At 42.3% G+C, this 25,917-nt stretch overlaps 1 protein-coding gene across 1 annotated transcript; it reads left to right on the top strand.

Moving 5' to 3' along the window:
* Positions 1–12,507: 12,507 nt before the first annotated feature.
* Positions 12,508–17,687, top strand: LOC115324889. Its single transcript, XM_042289633.1, has 2 exons — positions 12,508–13,120; positions 16,645–17,687. The coding sequence occupies exons 1-2, from the start codon at positions 12,508–12,510 to the stop codon at positions 17,685–17,687; spliced, it is 1,656 nt and encodes a 551-aa protein (XP_042145567.1).
* Positions 17,688–25,917: the final 8,230 nt, after the last annotated feature.

Below are 25,917 nucleotides of genomic sequence, written 5' to 3'. Positions count from 1 at the left end.
CTACCACAGCCGTGATGGAGCACTCAAACATCTTTTTGCTGCAGGTTGGTTATTTGAAAACTTCAGCTTGCTGTCATTTTAGCAACTAATGTCTGCTAGTGGTATTGTGGCCCAGTGATTGCCAAATTTAACATAGCTCTCTCGAAATTTTCTGACAATTATGTTGTCAATTTTTTTTTTTTAAATTGTACAGTTAATGACAACTAGTTACTTTCCAAACAGAAGTTGCTAGAATTTATTCTTGCCTTTGTTCTATGCTTTCGTATTTGGTTAGACAGCACTAAACCCCGGTACAAGGAAGATTTTGAAAACTAGGGCAACAGAAAGAAAAGACTATTAAAGATAGCCAAAAACTCGAATGTCGAGGCAGCCTGGACCAAATATAACTCTTGGACCAAACTCTGTATCGAACGTATGCATTTCTTCGAAGACAAATTTTATAACTGTGACCTGCCTTTAATATTATAGAATAACCAAAAAACGTTTTGGAAACTTATTTTCTCATATCAGTCATCCTGTTCAATACTCTTGATGAACAATGATGGCAGTGTTATTTTGGACGCTGAATGTCCAACGGTTTTGAACAATTGCTTTTAGTCTACTTTTACTGATGGAGATAGTTCCTTCTTACCTTTTGTACCAGATGTCGATTTTAGGTATATGAACACTATTTCTATAACACCGTCTGAAATTGCGATATTGATGATAACCTCAAAATTTTCAGCTTGGCTGGTGTCGACTCAATTAATACAAAAATTCTAAAAAATACCAAGGGTGTAACCAGCGAAATATTGTCACCAAAAATAGGTGATGAGGCAAAGTAAAACTGAACAAAATGAACGTTTAATGGGGCGAACTTTGCCCAAATTAAAGGGAAATAACAGCACGTCGGAGGCGTCGAGTGTCTTCAATGCAACAGGGTCGAGCACAAGCGATAACTGGTTGCATAAGGCCACGCGGGGCTTCTTTTATAGCACTTTCCTTTCTAGAACATTTTGTACTCGAACATTCCGTACTAAAATATAGAATTAACCACGGCCTTCTCAAATTTTCCAGAAGCATCGTCTTAGGAGTAAATAAAAACATCTGCCGGTCCCAAAATTCAAACCCGGGACCTCTGCATGACAGTCGGGCGCGGTGCCCACTGGGCTACCCCTAAGCACGCCGTAATATGCAGTCTACTTTTCCAGCATTCGTCCACTGGCTGCATCCCACACGAGCGGAAGGTTGGGAAGGTCGTTCCAATCTACAAAAGTGGCGACCGTCACTCTGCGGGAAACTACCGTCTTATATCATTAACCAGCGTTGTATGCAAGTTGTTAGAACCCAATATTTTCTCATGTAGTATCGCATTTGGAATCTACTAACAACTTTTTCTACCAAGATCAGTACAGGTTTCGTAAAAGATATTCATGCTAGAGGCAGTTGCCGGAGTTCACCCATGATATTCATGTTAATATGAACACTAACTCCCAAATATGATGCCATATTTTTTTATTACTCTAAGGCTTTCGATCATGTATCTCTCTGTCATTTAATATCAAAACTTTCCTCACTGAACCTTGATTCTCTCACTTTATCATGGATTAAAAATTTTCTTTGTGAAAAACAGCTCAAAAGGGAAAAGGACAAAAAGGAAGGACTACATAGGATAAGTGCTGAATAACAACTGATTTTTCATTGGAATGTGTAGATGGCACTATGTTCGCACGGGCATAGGGCGCACTGTGGATTATGCACTTCTTTCTTCTTCATTGCACACTCCACATGCTAACCAAGATCCAGAAAATGAATCTCACTGTTCGTTGGAGTCAGTGAAGGTTGGCTCACTCAAGATGGTCTGTTTTTTATTATATAATAGGTTTCCTTCATTTCCTTACACATTTGGTCTTGGTGTTTAAACAATACAATGGTGTTGGAGAACTGCGGTTTGCACCCGCAATCGCGACAGTGCACCGCTAAATACTAGTATTAGGTCCCTTGCAATGAGCTTTGGTGTTCTCAGAGTTCGATGTTCAGGCATCGCCCGGTCACCCAGGTATCCTGGTCACCAGATAGAAATCAGAAACATTAAAAGATATATTTTTGTAATTATTAGAACTTTAAATATTCTGAAATGTTTTCTGTATGTCCAGTAACCTATGGGGCTGTCATGTAATGAATACTCTTACTTGCCTAATTTCTGTGTCCTGGCCCCTTTCAAGTAATTTCATTTGGGTTTACAGCTTTCTTGAATCACACTGGCACCTGCAGTGCTCTTACGTGTAACTCATAGTTTGCAGGTATCGGGTGGTTTAGTTCGTCATTGCATTCTGTTCAGAACCTAACCACATTGCACATTTTTTTGTTTTTCTTTGTTTTCGAAGTTCTATAGTTGTTCATATAGACTTGATTGCTGTGCAAGTTACGAACATTGCCTTCCACTTGAAAGCTGGACGTAACCCACTAATTATTTTTCAAGAAAAAAGATACGAACATGTTTTACTCAGTGCTGCATCTTGTGTGCACTTGCTTGAAATTTCTTACTAACACGGTGTTCAAACACCTATCTCTGGGAGGTGCACTTGGCAGTAACCTCTGAAATTAACTTGTGACAGCAGGCTTGATGAAACTCATTGAATGTGGAAATTTTATTTTGAAAGGTATTTTTCGAACTTGCCTTGTTAAAGTGGTTTCATAGCATAAGTCACAAGTTGGTTTCACTGCTTAGTGCCTGCCAGAATGAATCTGAGTTACCTGCACTGCGCTTATGTATAACTCATAGTTTGCTGAAATCGGGAGGTTTAGTTTGTCATTGCATTCTGTTCAGAACCTAATCACATTCCACTTTTTTTTTTCCAGGTCCTGTAGTTTTCCGTATGGACTTGGTTGCTCTGGAAGTTAGAGATTACCTTCCACATAAAAGCTGGACATGGCCCACAAATTTTTTCCCAAGAATAAAGGTATGAACAGGTTTTACTCCGTATTGCATCTTATGTGCACTTGCTTGAAATTTCTTACTAACGTAGTGTGTAATTATCTCTGAGAGACACAGTTGGCAGTAACTTTTGAAAGTAACTCGTGACAGCATGCTTGAAGAAACTCATTGATTGCAGCAATTTTGTCTTCGAAGGCATTTTCGGACTTCCCTTGTTAGTTCGTAGCATAAGTCTCAAGTTGGTTTTGCTGTCTAGTTCTTGCGAGGAGTTAAGCTGAGGCTCTTGCAATGCGCTTACGTGTAACTCATAGTTTGCACAAATTGGGAAATTTATTCTGTCATTGCACTCTGTTAATAATCTAATCACATTCCATATTTTCTGTTTTGCTTTTCCAGGATCTGTAGTTCTTCATATGGACTTTATTGCTCTGAAAATCAGAGATTGCCTTCTACATGAAAGCTGGAAATGGCCCACTAATTATTTCTTGAGAAAAAAAGGTATGAACATGTTTTACCTAGTACTGTATCTTGTGTGCACTTGCTTCAAATTTCTAACTGTTTAAGCACCTGCTAACCGCTGGGATGGGCAGTTGGCGTTAACTCTTGAAAGTAACTTGGGCCCACAACCTAATCACATTTTATGGGCGCTAGATATTTAATTTGAATTGTTCCGGCATCAAAAATTAGTTGGCGTGTTCTCCGTAATTTGCGGCACCAGAAAACTGCAACTCTCAATCACTGAGCTGCACGTCAGGCGTGACAACGGGAATCATTCACACATTAAAAATTAGCTGCCGTGTTGTCCACACCTTGCAGCAACGGCTAGAGCCTGTTGAACTGCTAGCTGCAATGATCTAATAAAACGAACGTCTCAGTGAACAATAATTATATTAGTAAAATGCCATATTTATTGTTCACTGAGGCGTCCATTTTGTTAAGTCACTGCAGCTAGCAGTTCAACAGGCTCTGGCCGTTGCTTCAAGGTGTGAACAACACGCCAGCTAATTTAAACGATTCCCGCCGTCGCAAGTTACGGAAAACATGGCAGCTAATTTTTGATGCCGGAACAATTCCCGTATCCGTGCATCACGTGCGGTACAGTGACTGAGAGTTACAGTTTTCTGCCATGCTTCTACGGGTCAAGTTACGGGGAAAACCGTAGGGCCTCATTACTCTCATGCACGTAAGACATAGTTAATGCTGTGACCATGATGGAAGACAACAGTAATTGTACCGGCATCAAAAATTAGCTGGCAATTTCTATTAATTTGACGGAATTTGTTTTTACAGTGAATGTACTTTTTGTCAGGATCCCGATGAGCTTGGATTGTGTCTAACTCTGGACCGGGAATCTCTGACAAGTCCAGCGTGTAATCCACGGCGAAAGGCCCTGTACAGCGCTATTTGTAAGTGCTTTTTATTCTAATAGCTCATGAAAGACGTTATGATTGGTTACTTTTGTGTTCGAAGTCATGTTTATTTCATTTTTGCTGTTAAAATATGGCTGTCTTCTTGGTGGTAGATGTGTGCTGTAGTAAAGTCCTCCCAGTAGGTCCAAAGCCGAATGCCACAGAGCGTTGAGTTAGTCCTTATTTGCCAAGATTCGGCTTGTTGGGTGCGAGTGGAGTGTCAGTTACGTCACTGCGATATGTGAATGTATTTGCCAGTAATTGTCTTTAGTCGACGATTTCTTTTTATATGACTGATTTATTTTAAATTCTTGATTCATTCAAATGTCATGTCCTTTCCTCTAACAGGGTATTTATTCAACTTAATTTAGTAGTACATTTGACGCTAGTGAGCTGAAGATGAAGGCCAGCGGTTTGATTTTTAACTTGTAAATGATATGGAGGCAATATGGGTACATTTATGACTACATATTTCTGTGCCCCAAATACCGTAAGCCTTAAAACATTTTTTTGTTTGTTTTCATATCAACATAGAAATATAGGTGTGAACTTAAATGGCGAGGTTGTAATTATCAGTTCTTAAAAACCGGTAAAAGGAAAAAAAAACGTTTTTTTTTTTTTTTTTAATCTGGTTGGGGCACGCGTGTCAAAAAAAATTGAAGTGAAAAAATTTTTTTATTTTAGAGAAATATTGATGGCACGAGGTGCCTTGCAACTAAGTCAATAGTCACCTCCTTTCAACCGCTTTTCTCTTAGCATTTGGGCGTGTGGAGGAGAGGTGGATCGGCTTCGCCTTCACGTTGAGGTGGAAAGAAAGAATGACCATCACGTTGAGGTGGAAAGAGCAAATGACCATTCTGTGATGTCATGGACTTTGCCCGCATAATTTCAAATCAATCTTTTGCCGTCAATATTGCTCTAAAAATTATTTTTATTTTTTTTCGCATAAAATTTATTTTTTGACACGCGTGTCCCAACCAAACTGCTTAAAATATATATATATATTTTTTTTTCAAAGCCTCTTCAAGGTTAGATGAAGGGTTGAGGGTCACTATGATGGTGCAAGGTTAGGCCTAAGCAATTTATAGATTCACCTTCCTACTATTTGAAAAAAAGAAAAAAAGAGCTCTAAATTCGACCTTGCAATGCAATGCATTCAGAGTGGTGCAACCAGTTCATTCACATGCAACGAGAAATTTAGAGCCCACATCTATTGTGCAGCTAGCTGCATGATGAAGTGGCACACATGAACAGCTTGCCGACTATGTAGTAGTGTCGGTTGTGGCGGAGCTTAGGCATGCCACGATGCATTCTTTGTTTTGACATGTGGCACATTTATCAATTATTTTAACTCTTGCGAATCAAAACCTGTGTGTTCTTGGGTTGGGGTACTTTTATATATATATATTTAGAATTTGTACATTTTAGTATGTATAATTGTTTTTTTTTTAAGGTTAAAATATACTTTATGGCAAATTAGCTCCTTGTAGAGTTGAAACTACTTTTAATTAATGGTCTCCCCAAACTGAGATGTTACATGCATTCGCTAGCTTTTTTTTTTTTGTAAAGTTGTAAAATAAACTATAATATACGGCAGTCAGCACTGAACCACCACAATAGATTGTTCACACTAACTAATCTATAAAAACTTGGACGAGTCTACTTGGACAAATCCAGATGTTAAGAAATTGCATTCATCCTACCCTTCGGGAAAGTCTGTATAAATATAGAGCTATGTCTTTTGCCACTGTGGGCAGAGGCCAGCTGAATTGCTACCGTTTGGAAGGTGGAGGGGTGATGTGCAGGGAAGCTAAACCCTGTCCCCCTCTCCCATATTGTTTGCTATAATTGTTTCAAATGTCAGGAAAAAGGGGGGGGGGCAACTGCCCCCTCCCCTTGCACCCTTGTCCCGATGCCACTGGCAGGGGGTGCTAGCTTGGGGATGCCATAAATAAATGCAACCACTTACGGCTGCCATTGCATACAAAGGAAAAAATAGAGAGAGAGGGAGAGAGATCTGGATTATTTTTCTTTTAGGTGTTCATGTCAGAAGGGGTACTAATGGTTTTGGATGGTTGCGGCTGAGTGAGCTAGCCATGAGTGCTGCCTAAGTGTTTGGTTCGGACTCTTGTTCAATCGGCAAAAATGCAAGTCCCAGCCAACTATTCAAGTATATTCTATGAATGGCTCCTGGGATTTTCGAAAATGGTCTATTGTCTTGCAAATGAGTGCACTGGTATTAACTAAGGGCACTTAGCAAGCTTACTCTTTTTTAATATTTCTGACTTTACATTTATGCATTCATTCTTCACAGGAGGAGTGGCACGACGGATCGACCTGCCCGGTGATGCGCAGTGATGAAGAGGACTCAAGTGCCATAACTCTGGTGTCGGAGGACCACTTCTTTGAGGTGACGGATATTGTGGCTCGTGCTGTGCTCGTTCTTGCACTGCACTGGGTCCACGACATATCTTACCGTCAAAAAGCAAGCCGGTCACTCGCAGTGATTGGGCACTTCATTGGTTTGAAGTACAAGATAAAGTCCGTCCTGGCTTTGGATCTGATATCAAAGTTAGAAACTTTTAGCCAGAGGGAATTTAGGTGCCAGTTTTGGTTTTTTTGCCATGTGCTGAAATTAAAGTCTTGGTTTATTAAGCTTTTTTCTACTGTTTTTATTCTTTCCATGCTGACTTTTCATGAAGACCTGTAGCCTCTGTACAGGCTCATTATCTATGTGCGGTTCCACATTTCCTATGCAACCATCTTGTAAACATGTACATAGCCGATTTTAGATTTTAGGGCTACTGTTAATTGCAAAATACTTGAGTTGTCCCTAGTTGTATGCAACAACTCCTGCAATGAGGCCAAAAGCATTCCACATTACAGTGAAATCAAGAGAGGTATTGACATTCATAAAATAATTGCAATAAGAAAAGTACAGTGGTCGCACTTTAACTGGCTAGAAATGCTGATTGCCAGTAGAGTTTTTTTTTTCTTTTTTTTTACTTTTTTTCCAGCAAACTTTTTATTAACAAAACAGCCAAATTTACACTTCTGTTCTTCTAATTTTCTTTTCAGGCGTTTCTGTTACTTTTTACTGGGTTAACTTGCACTCAACAACACAACAAAAACAACATATAAGAGTATAATTGAGTGGAGTTTGTGTGACCCCTTCCTGGAGAGTGTGTTTAATTCTTTTATACAGAGTTTAGGCACACGGGGGTGTACTTTACACAATTCTTTGTGGAGAGTAATTGACTCTATTAAAGAGTTAAGCACTCTTCGAAAAGGGGTCACACAAACTGCTCAAGTGTGCTGTTATTTGACATTAACTCTCGCTAGAGAGCATACTTAACTCTTTAGTATGAAGTGTAGGCAACACTTCTAATGGAGTTTTATTTACTCTCCTCAAAATGGTCATCACAACTCTTCCTAGAGAGCATGCTTAATTCTTTAATACAGAGTTTAAGCAACACTTCTAATGGAGTTGTAGTTACTCTGCACAAACAAGTGAAATCAACTCCTCCTGGAGAGTTTTTTTAACTCTTTACACAAAAGTTTAGACAACACTTTTAATGGAGTTCTCATTACTCTACACAAAAAAGTGAAATCAACTCTTCATGGAGAGTATGTTTAACTCTTAAGTACAGAGTTTAGGCCACACTTCTAATGGAGCTGTAGTTACTCTACACGATGGAGTGAAGGTAACCCTTCCTGGTGAGTACGCGTAACTCTTGAATACAGAGTTGAAGTTACTCTACATGAAGCAGTGACGGTAACTCTGCCTGGAGAGCCTCCTTAACTCGTTAACAAGGAGTTTAGGCAATACTTTTGATAGAGTTATAGTCACTACACAAAGGACTGATATTAATTCTCGTCAAAGAGTTTAGACAACACTTTTTATGGAGTTATAGTTACTCTACACAAAAGAGTGAAATTAACTCTCACACTTACACATCAAAAGAGTAGTGCTGACTCTGCCAAAAGTATTGGCATGACTCTTTATAGAAGAGTTAAGTGAACACTCGCATGGGAGAGTTAAACTGACTCTCGTCGTTGAAGAGTAACCGTTACTCTCAATAGAGAGTGTGGTTTGCGACAACCCAGATACTCTCCAAAAAGAGTCGAGTCGACACTTGTCGACTCCTTTTTTTTTTAGAGTGTGGCTTTCGTGTCGTTAACTCTGAAGCGTAGTTTATATAATAGCTCTAAAACGGGGCCTTTCTTTCCTGTTAAAAACTCGATTAGTCTCGTGACACGACCCTTTTTCTCAAATACAACCACCTCTCTCCCCCCCCCCCCCCCCCCCCCAACCACCACCATCAAAAAAAAGAAGAGTATACAAAGGGCAAACATCACAAAGACTCGTGGAAAAAGCCTCGTCGATGATGAATACACGGGCCTGCTGCCAACCGGCAGCAGGCCGGTGTATTTGTCTTGAGAAGGCACTGGTGAGGAGCGACTGTACTGAATTTCACTTTGGCTCCACAAGAGGCGACCTGTTCGCTTGGATAGCGCTATACAGTAAGAAATCGAGGGAGAGCAGCTGGGAAACGAGAGCGCAAGGGGACGTCTGTGCGCCGCTCTCTGATTGGTTTGATCAGTTTCTCTCTCTCTCAGTCCCCCCTCCTCCTCCCCCCTCCCCCCCAGTTTCGACTCCAAATAATCTTAACACTTGCGAAACTGTATATGAAACAAAACCTGCTCGGTGCGTGGTCCGCGTCTCAGCAGCAGCAAGCGGTAAGTGTCCAAAAAGTAAAGCAAGACAAAGAGAAAAGACGATGACATGTCGCTGCTATACAACAGCGTATGGCGTCGTATCGAACGAACCTTGCGCCTGCTTGAAACAAAAGCGGCCGAGAAAACATAGCGCTGGGACAACGCCGAGACGCTGTCGCAGCTTCCAAAATCTGTCCGACGAAGCAACGAGAAGAAGAAGAAAAAAAGCAGTTTTACGTAAAGGCTTCTTTGGATGTAAAAAAAAATGAGAAAAAGCACAACTTAACTCAAAGACAAAGACAGCCTAGGACGCCCTCTGACGTTCGATGAAATACAGTCAAGCAGTATTTCATCCCAATGGCTCTTTACAGCGTCCCGAAACAAAGTTGTAAATCATTTATCAAACTTTCTCGAAGGTAATGGTACCGCGGGGATCACTTTCTGCGTCTATTGGACCTGTTTTGTTGTTTTCTTATCAGTGGCTGGGCTGGACATACACGTTTTTGATCATGTAGTGCCCTTGGTCTTTAGGATATAAACAAAATGTTTGCAAAGTGTTCTATCTTCTTACCCGCGATGTCTTTGCACCGGGTCTTTTCCTCGCAATCTGGTCTATAAACGTGTTTGTGGCCCAATTCCGGATGGTTCTTTGCATAAATTTCCAAAATTTCCAATTTCAATAACGCGTTGCATGCGTTTAAACTAGGGATGCCGCGAATTTTAGTAGAACTTTAAACTCGACTAATTCGGCGAACCTTCTAAACTTTGGCAAAGTTGGGCAAAGTTCGACTTCTTGGACAGCGCAAGCCAACTTCTACACAAAAGTTTCTAGTTCGTGGAAAAGGAATACAAGATAGATAGTTTTTAACTTTAGATAATAATCGCTTAGACGACATAAAAGCGCGCAAACTTTTATTGATTTAGTTGCTTTCTTAAAATTCTGCTCACCTGCTTCGTTAGGTGGCACCAGGTTATTTCTAACTTGCGCGCATGCACATATAATAGTCGAAATTCAATCGACCTTTCGGTCGAACTTCGAGTGGAAAGTTCGAATAAATTCGACCCTGGTCGAACTCCGACATCGGCGGCTCCGCAACAGCCCTCATTTCAACCATGGTCACTGCGTAAAAGAAATATACGCGAAATACATTTTCAGGTACGCATGGAGAGAGTAAGATGCACTATTGAGGCAGCCCGGTTCCGTATCTACGACAGATATATGGCCGTTTATCAAAGAAGTCGCCATGTTTAGTGTCACCCGCACCGTCATGTTTGCTGACCCGCATCGCCGTCCTTGTAGCAGGGAACAAATAGTATTGTCACATGAGTTATCGACATCAGCAAGAAGAGCATACTAGAGGGACCCCTATAAAAATATTGACACATGTATCGGTGCGTTTGTTTTATAACATTCTCTCCCCCCCCCCCCCCCTCTTCTTTTTTTTTTTTTCCTTTTCTTTTTCTCGTGCACGGAAGGATCTCGCGGCCTGCTCGAGCCAATGAAACCTGCATCAGGCAAACTTCTTTCAGGGAAGTGCTATTTAAAGACCAATCAGGCAGAAAAGAAAACAAAACACCATACCGCGCTTCTACCATTCCTGTGACCTGCTTACACGATCAAGCGCGAATACTTCGCCATGTTGTCACCAATTGCTAGTAAGTCTATGCGCGTAGTTGTTTCAGTGCTATGGGCTGCTCTCCGACTAACAAATAACAAAAAAAACATATTCAAAAAGACCCATTCAACTGCAATTTTGATCCCTTCGCCCAGCAACCCGAGTGTGAGCATCAGCTGTAGACTGAAGCCCGCGTCTAAACGCTCAGATTGACGAAGCTGAGCTTAAATTAAACGGAGTTTTGATTTGTGGTATAGGATGATAAGAAATTACCATAAATCTTTTAAAAAAAAAAGTCTAAGACCCGTTAAATTGCACATCATCACGCGTCAATCATTCCACCCCTAATTTCGAGCTGAGGTATTCTAACACAAGTACCCACTGAAACTTTAACGAACAATACTTTTTGTTTTGCAAACTGTACAGTACGTGTCGCTCGTATAGATCTATGGGACGGATAAAGGATCGCCTAAGAATAAATTTTGCAAATATTATCTCCAAAAAAACCGAGAAAACAAATTTTTATAAGTTTGAGCGGTTTAGACGACAACACAAAGACAAGTTGTCCACAAGCGAAACCCCTTGCTAATCTGAAGCCCGTTACTCAGCTCTGAAGTGCGCAAATTATTACTACTCTCATTATAAAAGTATCGCGAACCGCGTTCAGCGGACAGTTAATCAAGCAAGTCTAGAAAGCAAAAACAATAATAATAAGAAAGATCCGTGCAACCTCCGATAGCACTAAGGCACAGATGATTCAGCGCTGCTCTGGCATCCACTGAGCGCAGCAAACACTCCCAGAGTCGGTCCCAGTGGCGACCCTGCCAGCAGATATTTCTCCAGTCAGCAGCACAAGCAACTCGCTCATCAACGCGTGCCCTTGGCGCGGACGTTTCTGCGCCAGGATCGATGAAGCAGCTCGGACTCACTGATGGCTTCTCGTAGCGACCGTTTTCTTCCTTTTTGCGCAAGGAGAGGCCGAAAAAGGAGGAGTATACGTGGCACCGTTTGGGGACGACCATTGTGCTCAAGTGGGTTCCCAGCCGTTGCAGGGGCGCCCCCCCCCCCCCCCCCCCCCCCGGGGTACGTTGGGGAGGGCGTTGATTTATGGCTGGTCTTTAGCGCAGAAGCAAACTTGTGTATCCTGCTGATGAAGAGCCCGCTCATAGGTTACCCGGTGTTTGGGTACCGTCAGGCTCAGGGTCCACTAGACCACCGGCAATTCGTCTAGCTCGTGTCTGAGATTTCTATATTCCTGCGGATACTCTTTATAGATGGGTTTCGATAGATACTTTTTTTTTACTAGGCCTAGGTAGGTGGGAGTATGAACAAATGTTCTTTTTTTCTCAACAAAAATCAGAACTTTTGTTAATTGGCCATACTCACACACAAAACAAAAACAAAAAATAATAATTTGCGGATAGCTTGAATCACGGGGTCTGAATATACATTATGAATAACGTTTTGCTACAGCTAGAAAATAATACAAAAACTCGTAGCACTAGAACGCACAGATAAAGAAAATTTCATCACACCTCAAACACTGGAAACACGAGTGTCATATTCAAAAGGGGTGATCGCCGAAGGCTTCAGAGAAACTATGGGTTATAACTAGGGTTCGGAGTTTTCGGTTTAAACCGATAAAAACCGATAAAAGTAAAAAACAAAAAGACGACGAAGTTTAGAGAGATTGGAAGCCTTTTGCATCTGCTCCCTCGAAAACGTCATCTGTTTTTATTTTACGGGTGGTACGCCGTGAAATTTAATTTCCGGCACCAAGCAGCAAGTTCCCGGTCCCGGCCCAGGGTGGTACTTCACCAGTAGCCCCGGGCCGAAGACCTCAGGGATGTCTGAACAAGCTCCATCGCTGGCGCCAGGGATCTCCGAGGGCGGGACACCCGGACCATCACATGCAAGTGCTCAGCAGCCAACTCAGAACGCCATAGCCATGTCACCAGTTGTCATGGCTACCAGTACTATAAAAATCCCAACCAAGCGACGATGCCCGGACTTTGATAACGATCCACTATCCGACGACGACCGAACCTCTACCTACACCGTTCACGGCACAGTCGCCCCATCGGAGGGAGGCAGTCATGATCACATGCAAGACGTCGACCTGGACGATTACGAGAACCCTTTCACTGAAGTCCGATACAAGAAAAACCGCCCTGCAGGGATACCAGTAGTCTTCAAAACAGTCAACAGCGAAAAATCTTTCTGGCGCATCAATCCCAATGTTGTTGCCAACGAAGTGATTGGCATCGCCAAAGAGAAACTACTCTCGCACCGCATCAACAAGGATGGCAGCCTTGCTGTTAGCGTGGAATCTCTCCTGGCGGCAAACAGGCTTCTTGCTGTTACATCGCTTTGTACCATCGAGGTGACCACGAGTGTCCCCGAGTCGTACTCACGGAACCTCGGGAAAATCAAAGGAGTCCCTCTTGAATACTCGGACGGTGAGCTACTCGAATATTTAAAAGATTTCGGCGTCCTCTATGTTCAGCGCCAGATTGCTTACAGACGACAGGATGACGGCAAAGCCGAAGAACACAAGACTGAGAGTGTCATTCTTCGTTTCCGCCCGGATCGCCCAATGTCACAGAGCATTTTTAATGGGTTTCACATCTCACCCTGTAGAGGAATACTTTGGCCCACCCATCCAATGCTTTCACTGTCAAAGATATGGGCACATTTCAAAATTCTGTCGTGGTCCACAACGTTGTAAAGTGTGCGCTGGGCCACACAATCACAAGGCGTGTACATCTTTGCAAGACCCAAAGTGTGCCAACTGTGAAGGTCCACATCCCTCAACGTTTGCTAGATGCCCATGCAAGAAGTCCGCGACAAACATACACAAGAAGAAACTCGTGAACGGTAGGGATTACCGAGCAAAGAAACCGAACCCGAACCCAGACATTGTACGTTTTTCAAGGCCACCACCATCTGCAAATCTAAAGAAATCAACGAAGATAACGTACTCTGACGTCGTACAAGGGGCACCAAAAGAAGATAGGAGCAGATCAAAAGCAATGTTACAGCAAGACATTCCTCTGTCAAGAAATACCTCGGATCCTACGACACGGCCGCCGGTAGCAGCACCTCGTAGAGGAAAGAACAATGAACGCAACCCACCAGCTGCTGCAATTCCAGGTAGAATACCTCAGGAACAACAAAACGACCTTGGACAAGTTATTGTTCCCATGCTTTTTGCTGCGCTTAGAGCAATAATCAGAACGCTGCCCGGTTCTAGCGACCTTCCGGAAGTTAGGGCAATACTGGCCATGGAACCACTCATCAGGACAACATGCCCATTGGTGAGTGGATACCTCCATGGCTGAGGTCTATAAGCGCACATCTATCCTCCAGTGGAATGCCAACAGCTTGCAAGGAAAATTAGGGGACTTTCGACAATTTGTTGCACAATACTCTTCTCCCATTCTGGTAATATCAGAGGCGCGTGTAAATAATCAATTTCGACTTGCTAACTATGTTATGTACCAATCAAAGAGGCCAAAAGGAACAAGTCGATGCTTAGTCGGGGTGCGTAAAGAATTTGGCTCGATTCTGTTATTTACTTCAGATTCAAGTGCATTGGAGTATGTCGTCTGCAAAGTCAGTTATGGCACGACCTTACTTACTGTAGTAGGCGTATATATAGAACCGCAGAAGACTGTGACAAGAACAGAATTCGAGGCATTATTTACAAGACTTGAACGTCCCTACGTTGTTTGCGGAGATTTTAACGCCCATCATACCCTATGGGGCGGATCCCACTGCGATCCTCGAGGAAGCCTTATAGAAAGCCTGGTAGACCAGTATGATATGTGCATTCTGAATGACGGCTCTCCAACATACTTGAAAGGTGTAAACTATTCAAGTTGCCTTGACCTGACCTTGTGCTCCTCCGATCATCCACATGAGTTTGACTGGCGCACAGACTTGGACACGCGTGGCAGTGATCATTTTCCCATACTGATACACCATCCCCGGATTGTTGGTAATCGTGTTCCGCACCGGGTACACTTTACCAACTGGAAAATGTTCCGCTTTTTAAATAGCAAAGAGGTGGAAGAAATTCAGTCTCTCGAAGACTTTGAAAACATCATTAGCAGAAATTTTGAAAAGGCTACACGTAAGGTGCCCGTTCCAAAAGACCGTGGTTGTGTGAATGGCGAATATGAAAGAGTGCGGGCTATAAGACGCAAAGCTGAAAGAAGATATCGGAGATCTGGGAGAATTGAAGACTATCGTGACGCTCAACACCTCCATACTCAAATGCGCCGACAGCTACAAAAGCTGGCTAAGCGTTATTGGAGAAAGCTTTGTGCCAGATTTTCTCCTTTCACCCAAGTTAAGATGGTATGGAACATATTGCGTTCGCTCAGGTCCCCTGTTACGCAACAACGTCCATTTCGGGCACTGGCACTTTCACGAGGAACATCCGAAGTGATAGTGGCTGTTGAGTTTTGTGTTTCTCTATCTCAACCAGGTTTGGCAATGTTATCGCCAGAATATTGTGCCTCTCGTGAAGCTGCACTGAAAGACGTTGCTCACGAAATTCATTCCCAACACTGGCAACTCGACTATAATTTCACCATTCATGAACTTAATGAGGCGTCACGAACGATTCGTAAGCATACAGCCCCTGGGCATGATCACATTCGTTATGAAGCACTTACAAATGTCGGGCCGGGAACACTGCGCAGCCTACTTGATATTTACAATGATGTGTGGAACAGAGAAACCTTCCCAGCTTCATGGAAACTAGCGAAGATAATTCCAATACTGAAGTCGGGAAAAACACCGAAAGAACTGGGATCATTTCGCCCAGTCAGTCTGACAAGCTGTGTAGGAAAAATCTTCGAAAAAATGATACAATCACGTCTACAATGGTGGATGGAAACAACCGATGTATTACCGGAACAATTAACCGGATTTCGACCTCGACGATGCACTATAGACTCAGTCTTAGATCTTGTAACAACTATTGAACATGAACGGGCATCCGGAAATATGACGATCGCTGTATTTCTAGACGTGCATCGCGCTTTTGACACCGTTAGTCACGAACATGTTCTCCGTGGACTTCTACGGCTTAAGATACGAGGCCGTATGATCCGCTGTATACGCAACTTTCTCATGCACAGGAAGATATTTGTAAGCACGAGTGAGGGAAATAGCAAACAACATGAACTCCATCATGGTGTGCCACAAGGCAGCGTGTTAAGCCCCAGTTTATTTAATGTAGTCATGGCAGAACTGCCAAGTAAACTTCCTTCACCACTGAATGTGTCCATCTACGCTGATGATATTTGTATATGGGTATCTGGGTCTTCTGAGACCAAACTACAAGAACAATTGCAGTATGGCCTTAATGACACATAGAGTTATCTTCGTGAAAGGGGCATGGACATTTTAGTTAAAAAAATCTGCATTTCTCCCATTTACTAGAAAGCACCTTAAGAATTTTAAATTGACACTTCAAGGACAACAGATTGAAAAGGTGAAGTGGCATCGTTTTCTTGGAGTTACGCTGGACTTCTCCCTCACATGGTCAAGACATATTAACATGCTTGAGGAAAAAAAATTAACAGAGTCATTAACGTTCTTAGATATGTGGCCGGTGCCAGATGGGGAGGCTCGACTGATGGACTACTGCTATCGCATACAGCTCTAGTACGCCAGACTATCGCATACTCCACTCCTGTTTTACATGGCCTCTCACCAACACTGGAAAAACGCTTGACATACATGATTGCGCGAAGTTTGCGCGTATGCCTTGGACTTCCCCGCGCAACATCTAGTGACCTCGTCATTGCTGAGGCCAAGGAACCTCCAGTACCTGTTCTCCGGGAACAAGAAACATGCCGCCATTATCTTCGACTGACTTCGCACTCACATGCCCGACCCTTGTGCCAAAAGATACTTCGACGGACGGAGTCTAGCTTTCACCGACTTCTCGTCGCACTACCCGTCGCAGCACCCCATCATGCGCATTGGCTTCCAAGTCTAATCAACCCTCCGTGGACAATTCCGCCACTGGAGATACAGACCGAAATTCCTGGTCTTGGATCAAAATCTTCGGTGGCCCCCCTGGTGGCAAAGACAATGTCCCTTTCCCATTTAGAGGCACGCTACAAAGACAACATTCATATTTACACAGACGGGTCAACATCTAACAAGGGGTCAACATCTGCTTACTCAATCCCGATGTTAGACACATTTAAATGTTTTCGATTGTCCCATCATACATGCTCGACGTCAGCGGAATTACATGCAATACTTTCAGCAGCATCATTCGTTGAAGCATTCGGTACACCATCAAACTGGGTTATTCTAACGGACTCAAAAGCATCCCTAGAGTTATTACAAGGCATGCACCTTCGTACTTCACAGGCGACCATTATATATCGGGTGCAACTCACGTTAGCACAAGCTCGACTCCACGGACATAACGTCAGGCTACAATGGATACCGAGCCACTGCCCAATCGCCGGAAATGAAGAGGCTGATCACCTGGCAGCTCAAGCTCACGATGGTGACGCAATGGAAGCGACATCCTTTACCCCTGGAGATGCAAAATTCATCCTTCGTCACTTACGCCATCTACGTTGTCGGCAGTGCTGGCTAAAGGACACTTCAGCAGAGACTCTCCTACCATATATCGACCCGGACTTTGAGCTTCCACCGCACACCGGGATGAAAAGAAAATACGACGCATTAATCCATCGACTCAGACTTGAAGTGGCCTTTACTAACAGCTTTTTATTTCGGATTAAACGCCGAGATTCGCCAAGATGTGACTGTGGAGAACCATATCAGGATGTACAACATATCCTCCTTGACTGTGAACGCTTTCAACATGAAAGGCGCCGGATGGAGATTCGCCTTCAAATATTAGATGATAGACCCCTGTCTCTGACCAAGTTGTTGGGGCCCTGGCCGACGCGTAAAAAACAAGACAGAGCAATGAATATCATTCATGACTTTCTAAAGGACACTAGAATCGTGTATGATTATTAAGTGCGAACGTGCATCAATTTCAACGGGAATGACTATGTATGTAATTTAGCAAATCGGTGCACGACTCCCAAACGGTCGTCTTATTCGCAATTGTAATTAAATGTGTTTGTATGTTTTTTTACGGTTTTACTTCATGTGTTTTATCTTTATTCTTTTCCTTTTATGTTCTCCCTTTTATTCATATATATTTTCTCTCTCTTTCTCGTTATGGAGTAGCCGGTGTCATTTAAAGAATACCAACATCTCCATAATAAAGAATTTATCTCTCTCTCTCTCTCCGATAAAAGTACGCCGAATTCATTATCAGAAATTCGGTTTTAACCGAAAAAGGTCAGTTTTTAGGTTCGGCATTTTTTATTTAAACCAATAAAAACTGATAAACGTATGTCCAATCCATTTTCTAAAATTCGGTTTTAACCGAAAAAAGGTCACTTTGACCTTCCAGTCGTGCCGCAGAGCCGTGGAGAAAAAGTGGAACGACAGTGTCTATCGAAACGTGTCCGAATGTATAGGATGCACGGGTGCCATCATGACGTTTTGGTTTAATGTGCGCATCATCGATCGGAACGTGAAGTCCGAAATGCCCCATGACTTCGCTATGTACGAGCGTGTTTTCAAACTCGTTGTAAGGAAGACTGACTTGATGCAAGCTCTGCATGTTCTGTTGTGCGTCAAAACGTCGCATCGTGTCTCTTTTGGCGGTCACATTTGGTTGATTGGTCGATTTTGGCTCAGGCAGTGCTTCACCTCCTCAGCCTGCCAGTGTCCAGTGTTAGCGTTGAGAGGGCATTCTCGAAGCTCAGTGTCATATTAACTAAAAAGAAAGAGTGTGGATCTACGAGGAGAACCTGGGAAAGCACATGTGTGGGTGTACTAAAATAAGATCACGTAATCCTAATATACAGAAGGTGAAGTTAAATGATTTTGGGCATAAGCTTCATATGTGACTTGTTTGTACTTGTATTTTTTTTTTCTTGTTTCCTTTACAGGTTGCACACATTTGCCAAATAAAGTGTCCATTTCTTTTTCAACGTATCTGCGCCGTTATTCTTTGAGTGATCACAAATATCAGAGCTACAAGGGTAATCTGATCCGGTGTCCGTTGGTGTTTATTTTGTATTCACCGAAAAAGCCGACAAACTTTTGTGGACAGAAATATACGCCGAAAAAAAAAACGAAAATTAAATTTTAAAATAAACACCAAAAAAAGTACGCCGAATTTTGAAAAAATAGAAACCGAAAACGCTGAACCCTAGTTATAACGAAACTATATTGCGAGGGGAATTCCTCTCCAGCCATATGCGCAAATTTTCCCTTTTCCAAATACTGTATAAAGCATTGGCTATCACTACTTTGCTTATTATCACTTGGATTTCTGATTGATTGGTTGGTTGGTTGATTGATTGGTTTTTGAATTGGTTATTATCACTTTCATTTTTAAATGTCCATCTCATGACTATCGCTGAACAAGTGAATCCCATACAGTGAGCACACATCGTCAGAGGCTGAAGAAAACTTCCACAAGAGCAGCGTGAAAGCGCCATACTGACAGACATTATAAGAAATGCAGAGCATGGCGAGCCCGAGCATCTTATGATCACTTCACAGTCAATGAGATTCCGGCATTAGCCGACGAACGAATTAACCGATGAAACGAATTAACCGATGAACCCATTAGACGATTCAACGAATTAGCCGATTAACCGATGAAATTAATTAGCCGATGAGTGAATTAACCGACGAATCGAATTAGCCGATTAACAAATTAACCGATGAAACCGATTAGCCGATTAACGAATTAACCGATGAAAGGAATTAGCCGGTGAACAAATTACATCGATGAACGAAATGCGAAAAACAAGGTGCGGACATAAAAAGCCCGCACCTTGTTTCTTAAGTTGACGGTGACCATAAAAGCACGCGTAACGGAGCCAACCAGAAGGTCGTTATCGGTCCCTTCAATGGCTGCATCGATATAGGTAGTCATTATAAGTAATCAAATTACTTGGAAGAGATTACTTTTTAAAGTCATTTTGTATGGGCTGAGCACGTTTATTAGGAAGTAATCGCAACAGTGATCTGATTATTTTTGGAAGTACTAAAATTACTTGTAACCGCTACTGCTTCCCTTCCCCTTTCTACTGACGCCTTTTGTTCGTACACGTTTCCTACTAAAGAATCCCCGAACCAAACCTCCGACAGGCGGAGGGTTTACCAAAATTGATAGATTAAGAGGATAAAAGTAGTTGATAATAGAAAGGTTTAGCGAACTGTTTTTGTTTTTTTTCTCGCATCCGATGTGGTACGATTGGCCCTCCGGTACGAACTGCGCATGCGTCACCAGAGAAGACTCGCATACGCGCGGTGCGTACCGGAGGGCACATCGCACCATATCGGATGTGCAAGTGTGGTTCCCTAAAACTCCCCAGGGTCTGAAGCGTGTTTCCACTTTTTTCAAAGACATTTTTTTTAAGTAAAAGGTTAATTACTTTTTTCTCTGGAGTAATCACGGCATCTAATTGAATACTTTTCTAAGCAAAAATAATTGTAATTGTAATCGATTACATTTTTTTTTTTGCCGAATAGCATGTGCAAGACTGATCGATACCGAAAGTTGTGGGCCGTGCGTCCATCATCTTCCGAAAGCGGTTTAGTGGCCTCGGTTCTCAGAAAGTTCGATACGACATATCCGTGCATCGACTGCAGAAGAGGTGTCTACCATTCCTGACAAGCTTTTTTTTTTTTGTGTGTGTGTGAAGTCTCGTTTTTGTTTGTGTGTGCTTCAATATCACACATAGCTTAAACCCCGACTCTCTTCCTACTAAAACCTTGTTTTTATTTTTTTTTGTTGCTGTTTTTCTTTACGGCGTTGTCACCATGAACGAACGAATTGGGAATCCAAGTGGGACCAAAATTTTGTTTTCGCCGTTACCGGTCCTTTTTTTTTTCTGGAAAGGGAGAATCTCATGTAGCTGTTGGTGGACATCATCAATAAACAAACAAACCATACAAGTAAAAAAAAAACTAAAAAAAAACAGGCACAGCTTTTGCGCGGCCGGCACTACAAGGGAGCATAGACCCTTATTGGATTACAAAAAAAAAAAAAAAAAGAAACACAACAAAAACATAAATATATGCAAGTGGGAACATCTGGAACTAGCGCATTTTGCTTCAATTTCTTCCAAGATTGTCTTCGAGACGCTTCCGCGTTCGGTAATTCTGCTAGGAGATTGCATAGTTTCCGTCCAGAACTTCTATGGCAAATTCAAATGGTTATTCGAAATCGATATGAAGTGTCCTTTCTGAGAATGCATCAATCGGCCTTTGGTTGTGCTTGGAAGTCTATAATTTTTCGGCGAATTATTTATTGACCGAGACGAAACAAGCAAAGCTTTGTGCCCGAAAAAAACAAAAACATGTTTGATTTGTTGCAGTGCAATCAGCCATTCTAAAAAGTAAATTTTAATTAATAATATTTATTTTTATATTGAAACGGTTAATTTCTGTAAGTACAAATGAATGATTCAATGACCCTTAAAACTAGTCAAACCGCTTTACACTTGTTCGCAATAGCAATATCAGCTGCCAGGAATTCGATTGCTAGAACCGCGTACAGTACGAACCTGCAGTATCTCGAAAGAAATTAAGTAATCATTGACTGAATGTAGAAAAGATAACTTGATAGTATCTTGAGATTAGTTAACGTGTAGTTCTTCCCAGTTGTGAATAAGAATGATAACTCGAGAGTGCATTAAAAATAATTAACGATTTGGTTTTTCGAGGAACAGTATATACATTGCACAATCTCTATTTTACCTGTTATTCAATAAGTTTACTTAAATACTTCGTTTTTTTTCGCACAAATTTGGCTTGGAGCGTAGCAGCCATCGAGCGACTGTAAGGTCCACGTCTTCGGGATCTCTGCGGGAGGGCGGTGTGCAAAGCGGAGGTTGTCGGTGGGTGTCGACAGAAGCCCGATATCCGTCTTCTACGCCCTGTAATGGCCCCGTGGGAAAAAATCCCAGCTGGCGTCCTTACCACGTGACCGGAACACGAAACAGAGTGGTTATCAAATGTCCAGGAGACCCGTCAACGACGGCGTAACCTGTGTTTAGGTTTCAGCGTCTCATGTGTGTTTCTCGTCGTTTTATCTTTGATCGAGACCAGGAAGAAAGCTATCGCACCACTGAGTAAGAATAGAGACGCTTAATTTTATGCGGTGCTCGGTGTTGCGTGACAGCTACCCCTTGTGCCCGCATCGTTTTTCTGTCACCCCAGGTGACGAGACGGGCAGAGTTGCATTATGTGGGAACGCGTGGTTATATATATCCTCGTGGTAATTAGGTCGATATGGTTGTTTGGTTGTCCCATGTGGTTATGTAAATCTATTGTGGCTGTGTGGACTTCAACGTAAGCATAAATGATAGAAGTCTGTCGATAATGTCGAATATTAGACCTATGTGGTTATGCAGTTCAACGCGATTGCGCTTGTCCGTTTGATTATCTGCGCCCATATGTTTATGTGACTTCATGGGGTTATACGATCCCATGTGGTGTAGGGCCGCTAACCTTAAACCCGTAAGTTTAAGGATAGCCGTCTTACATTACAAAACTTAAGGCCTCCTCCCCCTCCTCTCCTCCCCCCTCTCCCCAGTTACACAACTCAACGTGGTTATACTTCTGCGTGTGGTTATGTGATTATATGGGACCTCGTGGTGTCGGGCCGCTGACCTTAAACCCAGATGTATAAGGTTTGCGGCCCGACACCACAAGGCTTAAGGCCTCCTCGCTCCCCTTTTCCCCCGCATCTCGACGCATGTCCATCATCAATCTTCGTCGTCGGCTTTCTCCATCGTGGTCTGGAGAGCCCGCTTCCGAGAGCCTCTCTTCCAAGTCAAGTTTCCTTCTCGTGCCACCAGGATCGCGCTAAGTGCCTGCCATTCTTGGCCTCCGAGAGGGAAGGTTGTCGCCTGCAGCCTATAATGGGAACCCTGACCCTTTACAGCTCCTTCTGGGACGATTACTCGTGCCGGTAATAGAGGGTTTGTCAGTTTAGATCCGCGTTCTCTTTGGTGGAGTTCGATGGATGCTACCAACCTGTCTCTACTATAGCAACTGAAAGCTTGAGAAACGCCCTGCAGTTCTTACATTGTCAGTCAACGCATTCGTCTTCGTGATTGGTCTTTGGCGTTCTTATCACCAATATTGGCCGATATGAACGTCTTATTGGCTGGGAAGTTGTAAGATGTCTGGGATTCGCGACGCCCTCTGTTTCTTAAACTCTCGGTAACTATAGTATTTTTGTATGGCCGCGTTGCGATGACCAACAATTTTTTTCTTTTTTTTTACGGTTAAAAGTGGATAATAAGACGCATCTTTTTTTTTTTTTTCTGATGAAGGACTAGACTACAGTAGGTTACTGTAAAAATGTGAAATGACAAAATTTAATGTCGTTTTATTACCCTAGAAGTCCAGTCCCCTGTGTTTCTTTAACCTCTTTCGTGTGTTTTTTTTTTTTTTTTGCAATATATTTAGAATTTGATAATAACAAAAGTCGAGTTAAGGTTGAATTTTTTAAATACCTTGGGCTACATTTTTGGCCATGGCGACCATAAGAATAGAGGCGAAATTAGTTAATTAGTTAGCTACATAAGTAGAAAAGTTTAATTCACTTTTTTAACTTTTAATTTTTGACGGCCTAATGCATTTGGAGAAGCGACGTCCAGCCTATTCAGTCAGATACATTCGTCCTTTCAAAATGTGACAAATGCCAGTTTGATTGGAAGCACTCTGATCGAGCGTCTTTGCCCCGATCCAAGCGTCACCCACGAACGGATCAGATCACAAAAACAACCGTCCACTTCAGCGTACATACGTTTTTTCCACAAGAGGTCCTTTAAAGTTCTCCAAGTCCTCTGAACTTTACACGCCGATATATTCATAAAATGGAGAAAAGAAATCCAACAATTGCTTTCCACTCAGACTAAAAGTAACAAGATACAAACAGGAAAGAATGACACAGACGCGTTCGGAATAAATAAATAAAAAAAAAAAAAAAAAAAAAACCTGCTTCTTTGCGCGATGATGTAAACCTTTCAAGAACTATTTTTATTTTATTTTATTCATTTTTGTTTTTCGCACGAAAAGGGTTTCTATATTTCTCGTCCCTTTCTCGTGTGACAGAAAGATTCCAGGACACAATGGTTAGGTTCGGAGCCGTCGCGACGTTCCAGCTCACTCGATTCGAGAGGGCATTGGGTCGATACGTAACGCGGCATGGGTTTAGAAATACACTGTGTAAAGGCTTAACCTTACTGCTTTCTGTTCTCAGCCAGAGATTAGTAAATTGTTGCAACTAAAAGGTTTGGCTAGGGGGCTGAAGCCAACGCCCGATTAAAAGGTTTCAGCCGTATTTGTCTATCCATCCATCCATCAATCTAGCGCAACGATGTATTGAGGGTAACGGGAAGAAAGGGCCGACTGTGAAAAGGAGACGCTGCTCTTGGAAAAAAGGTTTTCAAGAATGTCCTTCAAAGTGAGAGAGATATGGTTCTCAAAATGTCTTCGGCGCGCGCTGCCTCTTTACAAATCGTACCATGGATGATGGCCGGGGATTCGATCTGTTGGAATCACCATTAGCGTTTTTGTTTTCTTTTCTGTCTTAAAGGTAGGGAATACGCCTCCGAGAATGTTTTTTTTTTTTTTTTTAATGCCCATGAAAAATGGTATTGTTCTTCTTAGCTGGACTTGGATGAAGATGCACGCTGCGCAACACTGTTAGCGCAAACACAAGATCGGGTTTGCTTTCTTTTTTTTTAGTTTACTTTGAAAAAGAATTGTCAGGCAGCAAGTTTTACCAGCTAGGTAAGTAAGTGCACTACGTGAGCACGTTCTACTGACAGAACAGTTTGAATTACAGCCTTTAGAATTTGAGCGGGGAAAAAAACCTGAGACGCGCTAACAGGCGCGTCTCAGGTTTTTGAGAAAAAACCTGAGACGCAAAAAAACGCGCTAACAGGCAGGCATACACACAAGCTTACCATAAAAACACGAGCGTACATGTAAACGTGTGCGCGAGTACCTGCTTGCACATTCATGGGCGCGCACACGCACGAACACAAAGTCGCAAGCCCGTGCACAAGCGCACGCGCGCGTGTTTGTGGAGGCAAAGACACGCTAAAACCGGCCGTCACATTCGACCCATTTTACGGTGCTCAGGCTTCGTTTCAAATTCAAAAATCTATTACTCTGCGCGGACACAAAAGGAAGCAAGAAACTACCGCTAAACTGAAAAAAAAAGAAGAAATTTTCGCTTCAAATGTTTTACAAAAATGTTAAGCTTCAAAACCGTTGTTGGCAACACAGACACAACTCTAAAAGCTAAACGTCTTTCGCACCGAAGGCAACATCAATTCCTTCGTTTTACAAATATGCAAATCCAGACGACACACACACACACACACACGCACACACGCAAACACACACAAATACATACCCGAATCGAGTCCAATTTATTTCTCACGTCACGGCATGGGCTGTCGAAACTAAAGCGTGGCAAGTATGAAAGTTCCTCCTTCTTTAGAAAAATAAACGGTCGCCTTCCAAATCTTGGCGTCGCTTTGGCGTTTCCTATAGTTCGCTCGAGGGAAAACGGTCTCGCTCTATTTATTATGCAAACATCAGTTTGCTCGAACGTCTTTGTGCTTTGGTGCGCTTTCATTGAGAGCGCGAGCGTGCAGACTCGGCATATAGGTTATGAATGGTGTATCGACGATGTATCTTTCTGCATATATATAGTGCTTGATTGTGTTAGCGCAATACTAGGCTGGGAAGTAACGATAACTGTCAACAGTTTGATAACTGGTTTGTTTGGTGCAATATACAACTTTTTTAAATATTTTTTTCAAAATGTGAGCGATGCTTTAGTATTGGGGATTTTGTTTCCTTACAAAATAAAATGTGAAATGAGCTTCAATTGAAATGGTAAAGAACTCACTCAATGCACCGTGTTGAGCCTCAAATAAAACTCAATATATTTTTCTTGTGCGCATATTGAGTGTTTACAGAATAAAGGCAAGTGCGTTTCAATTGAATTATTAGCAATTCAATTTCAAGATAATTTTTGGTGACTGTGCTTCAATTAAATCTTTTCCACTGTAAAAAAAAATCATTATAGACAATTTTGGGGAAAAACGGAGGTGTCCATATTAAAAAAAAAAGAAAAGGTCAT

The sequence above is a fragment of the Ixodes scapularis genome, unplaced genomic scaffold (assembly GCF_016920785.2).
Source record: "Ixodes scapularis isolate PalLabHiFi unplaced genomic scaffold, ASM1692078v2 PGA_scaffold13__105_contigs__length_92229423, whole genome shotgun sequence".
Classification (NCBI taxonomy): domain Eukaryota; kingdom Metazoa; phylum Arthropoda; class Arachnida; order Ixodida; family Ixodidae; genus Ixodes; species Ixodes scapularis.
This window is presented reverse-complemented; position numbering and strand designations above follow the sequence as displayed.

What these genes read in the sequence shown, in the direction of transcription:
- LOC115324889 (XM_042289633.1), top strand. Translation starts at nt 12,508, where the DNA reads ATGTCTGAACAAGCTCCATCGCTGGCGCCAGGGATCTCCGAGGGCGGG. An exon ending in CCCTCTTGAATACTCGGACG is followed by an intron (nt 13,121 to 16,644) that starts GTGAGCTACTCG and finishes TACCCGTCGCAG; the next exon opens with CACCCCATCATGCGCATTGG.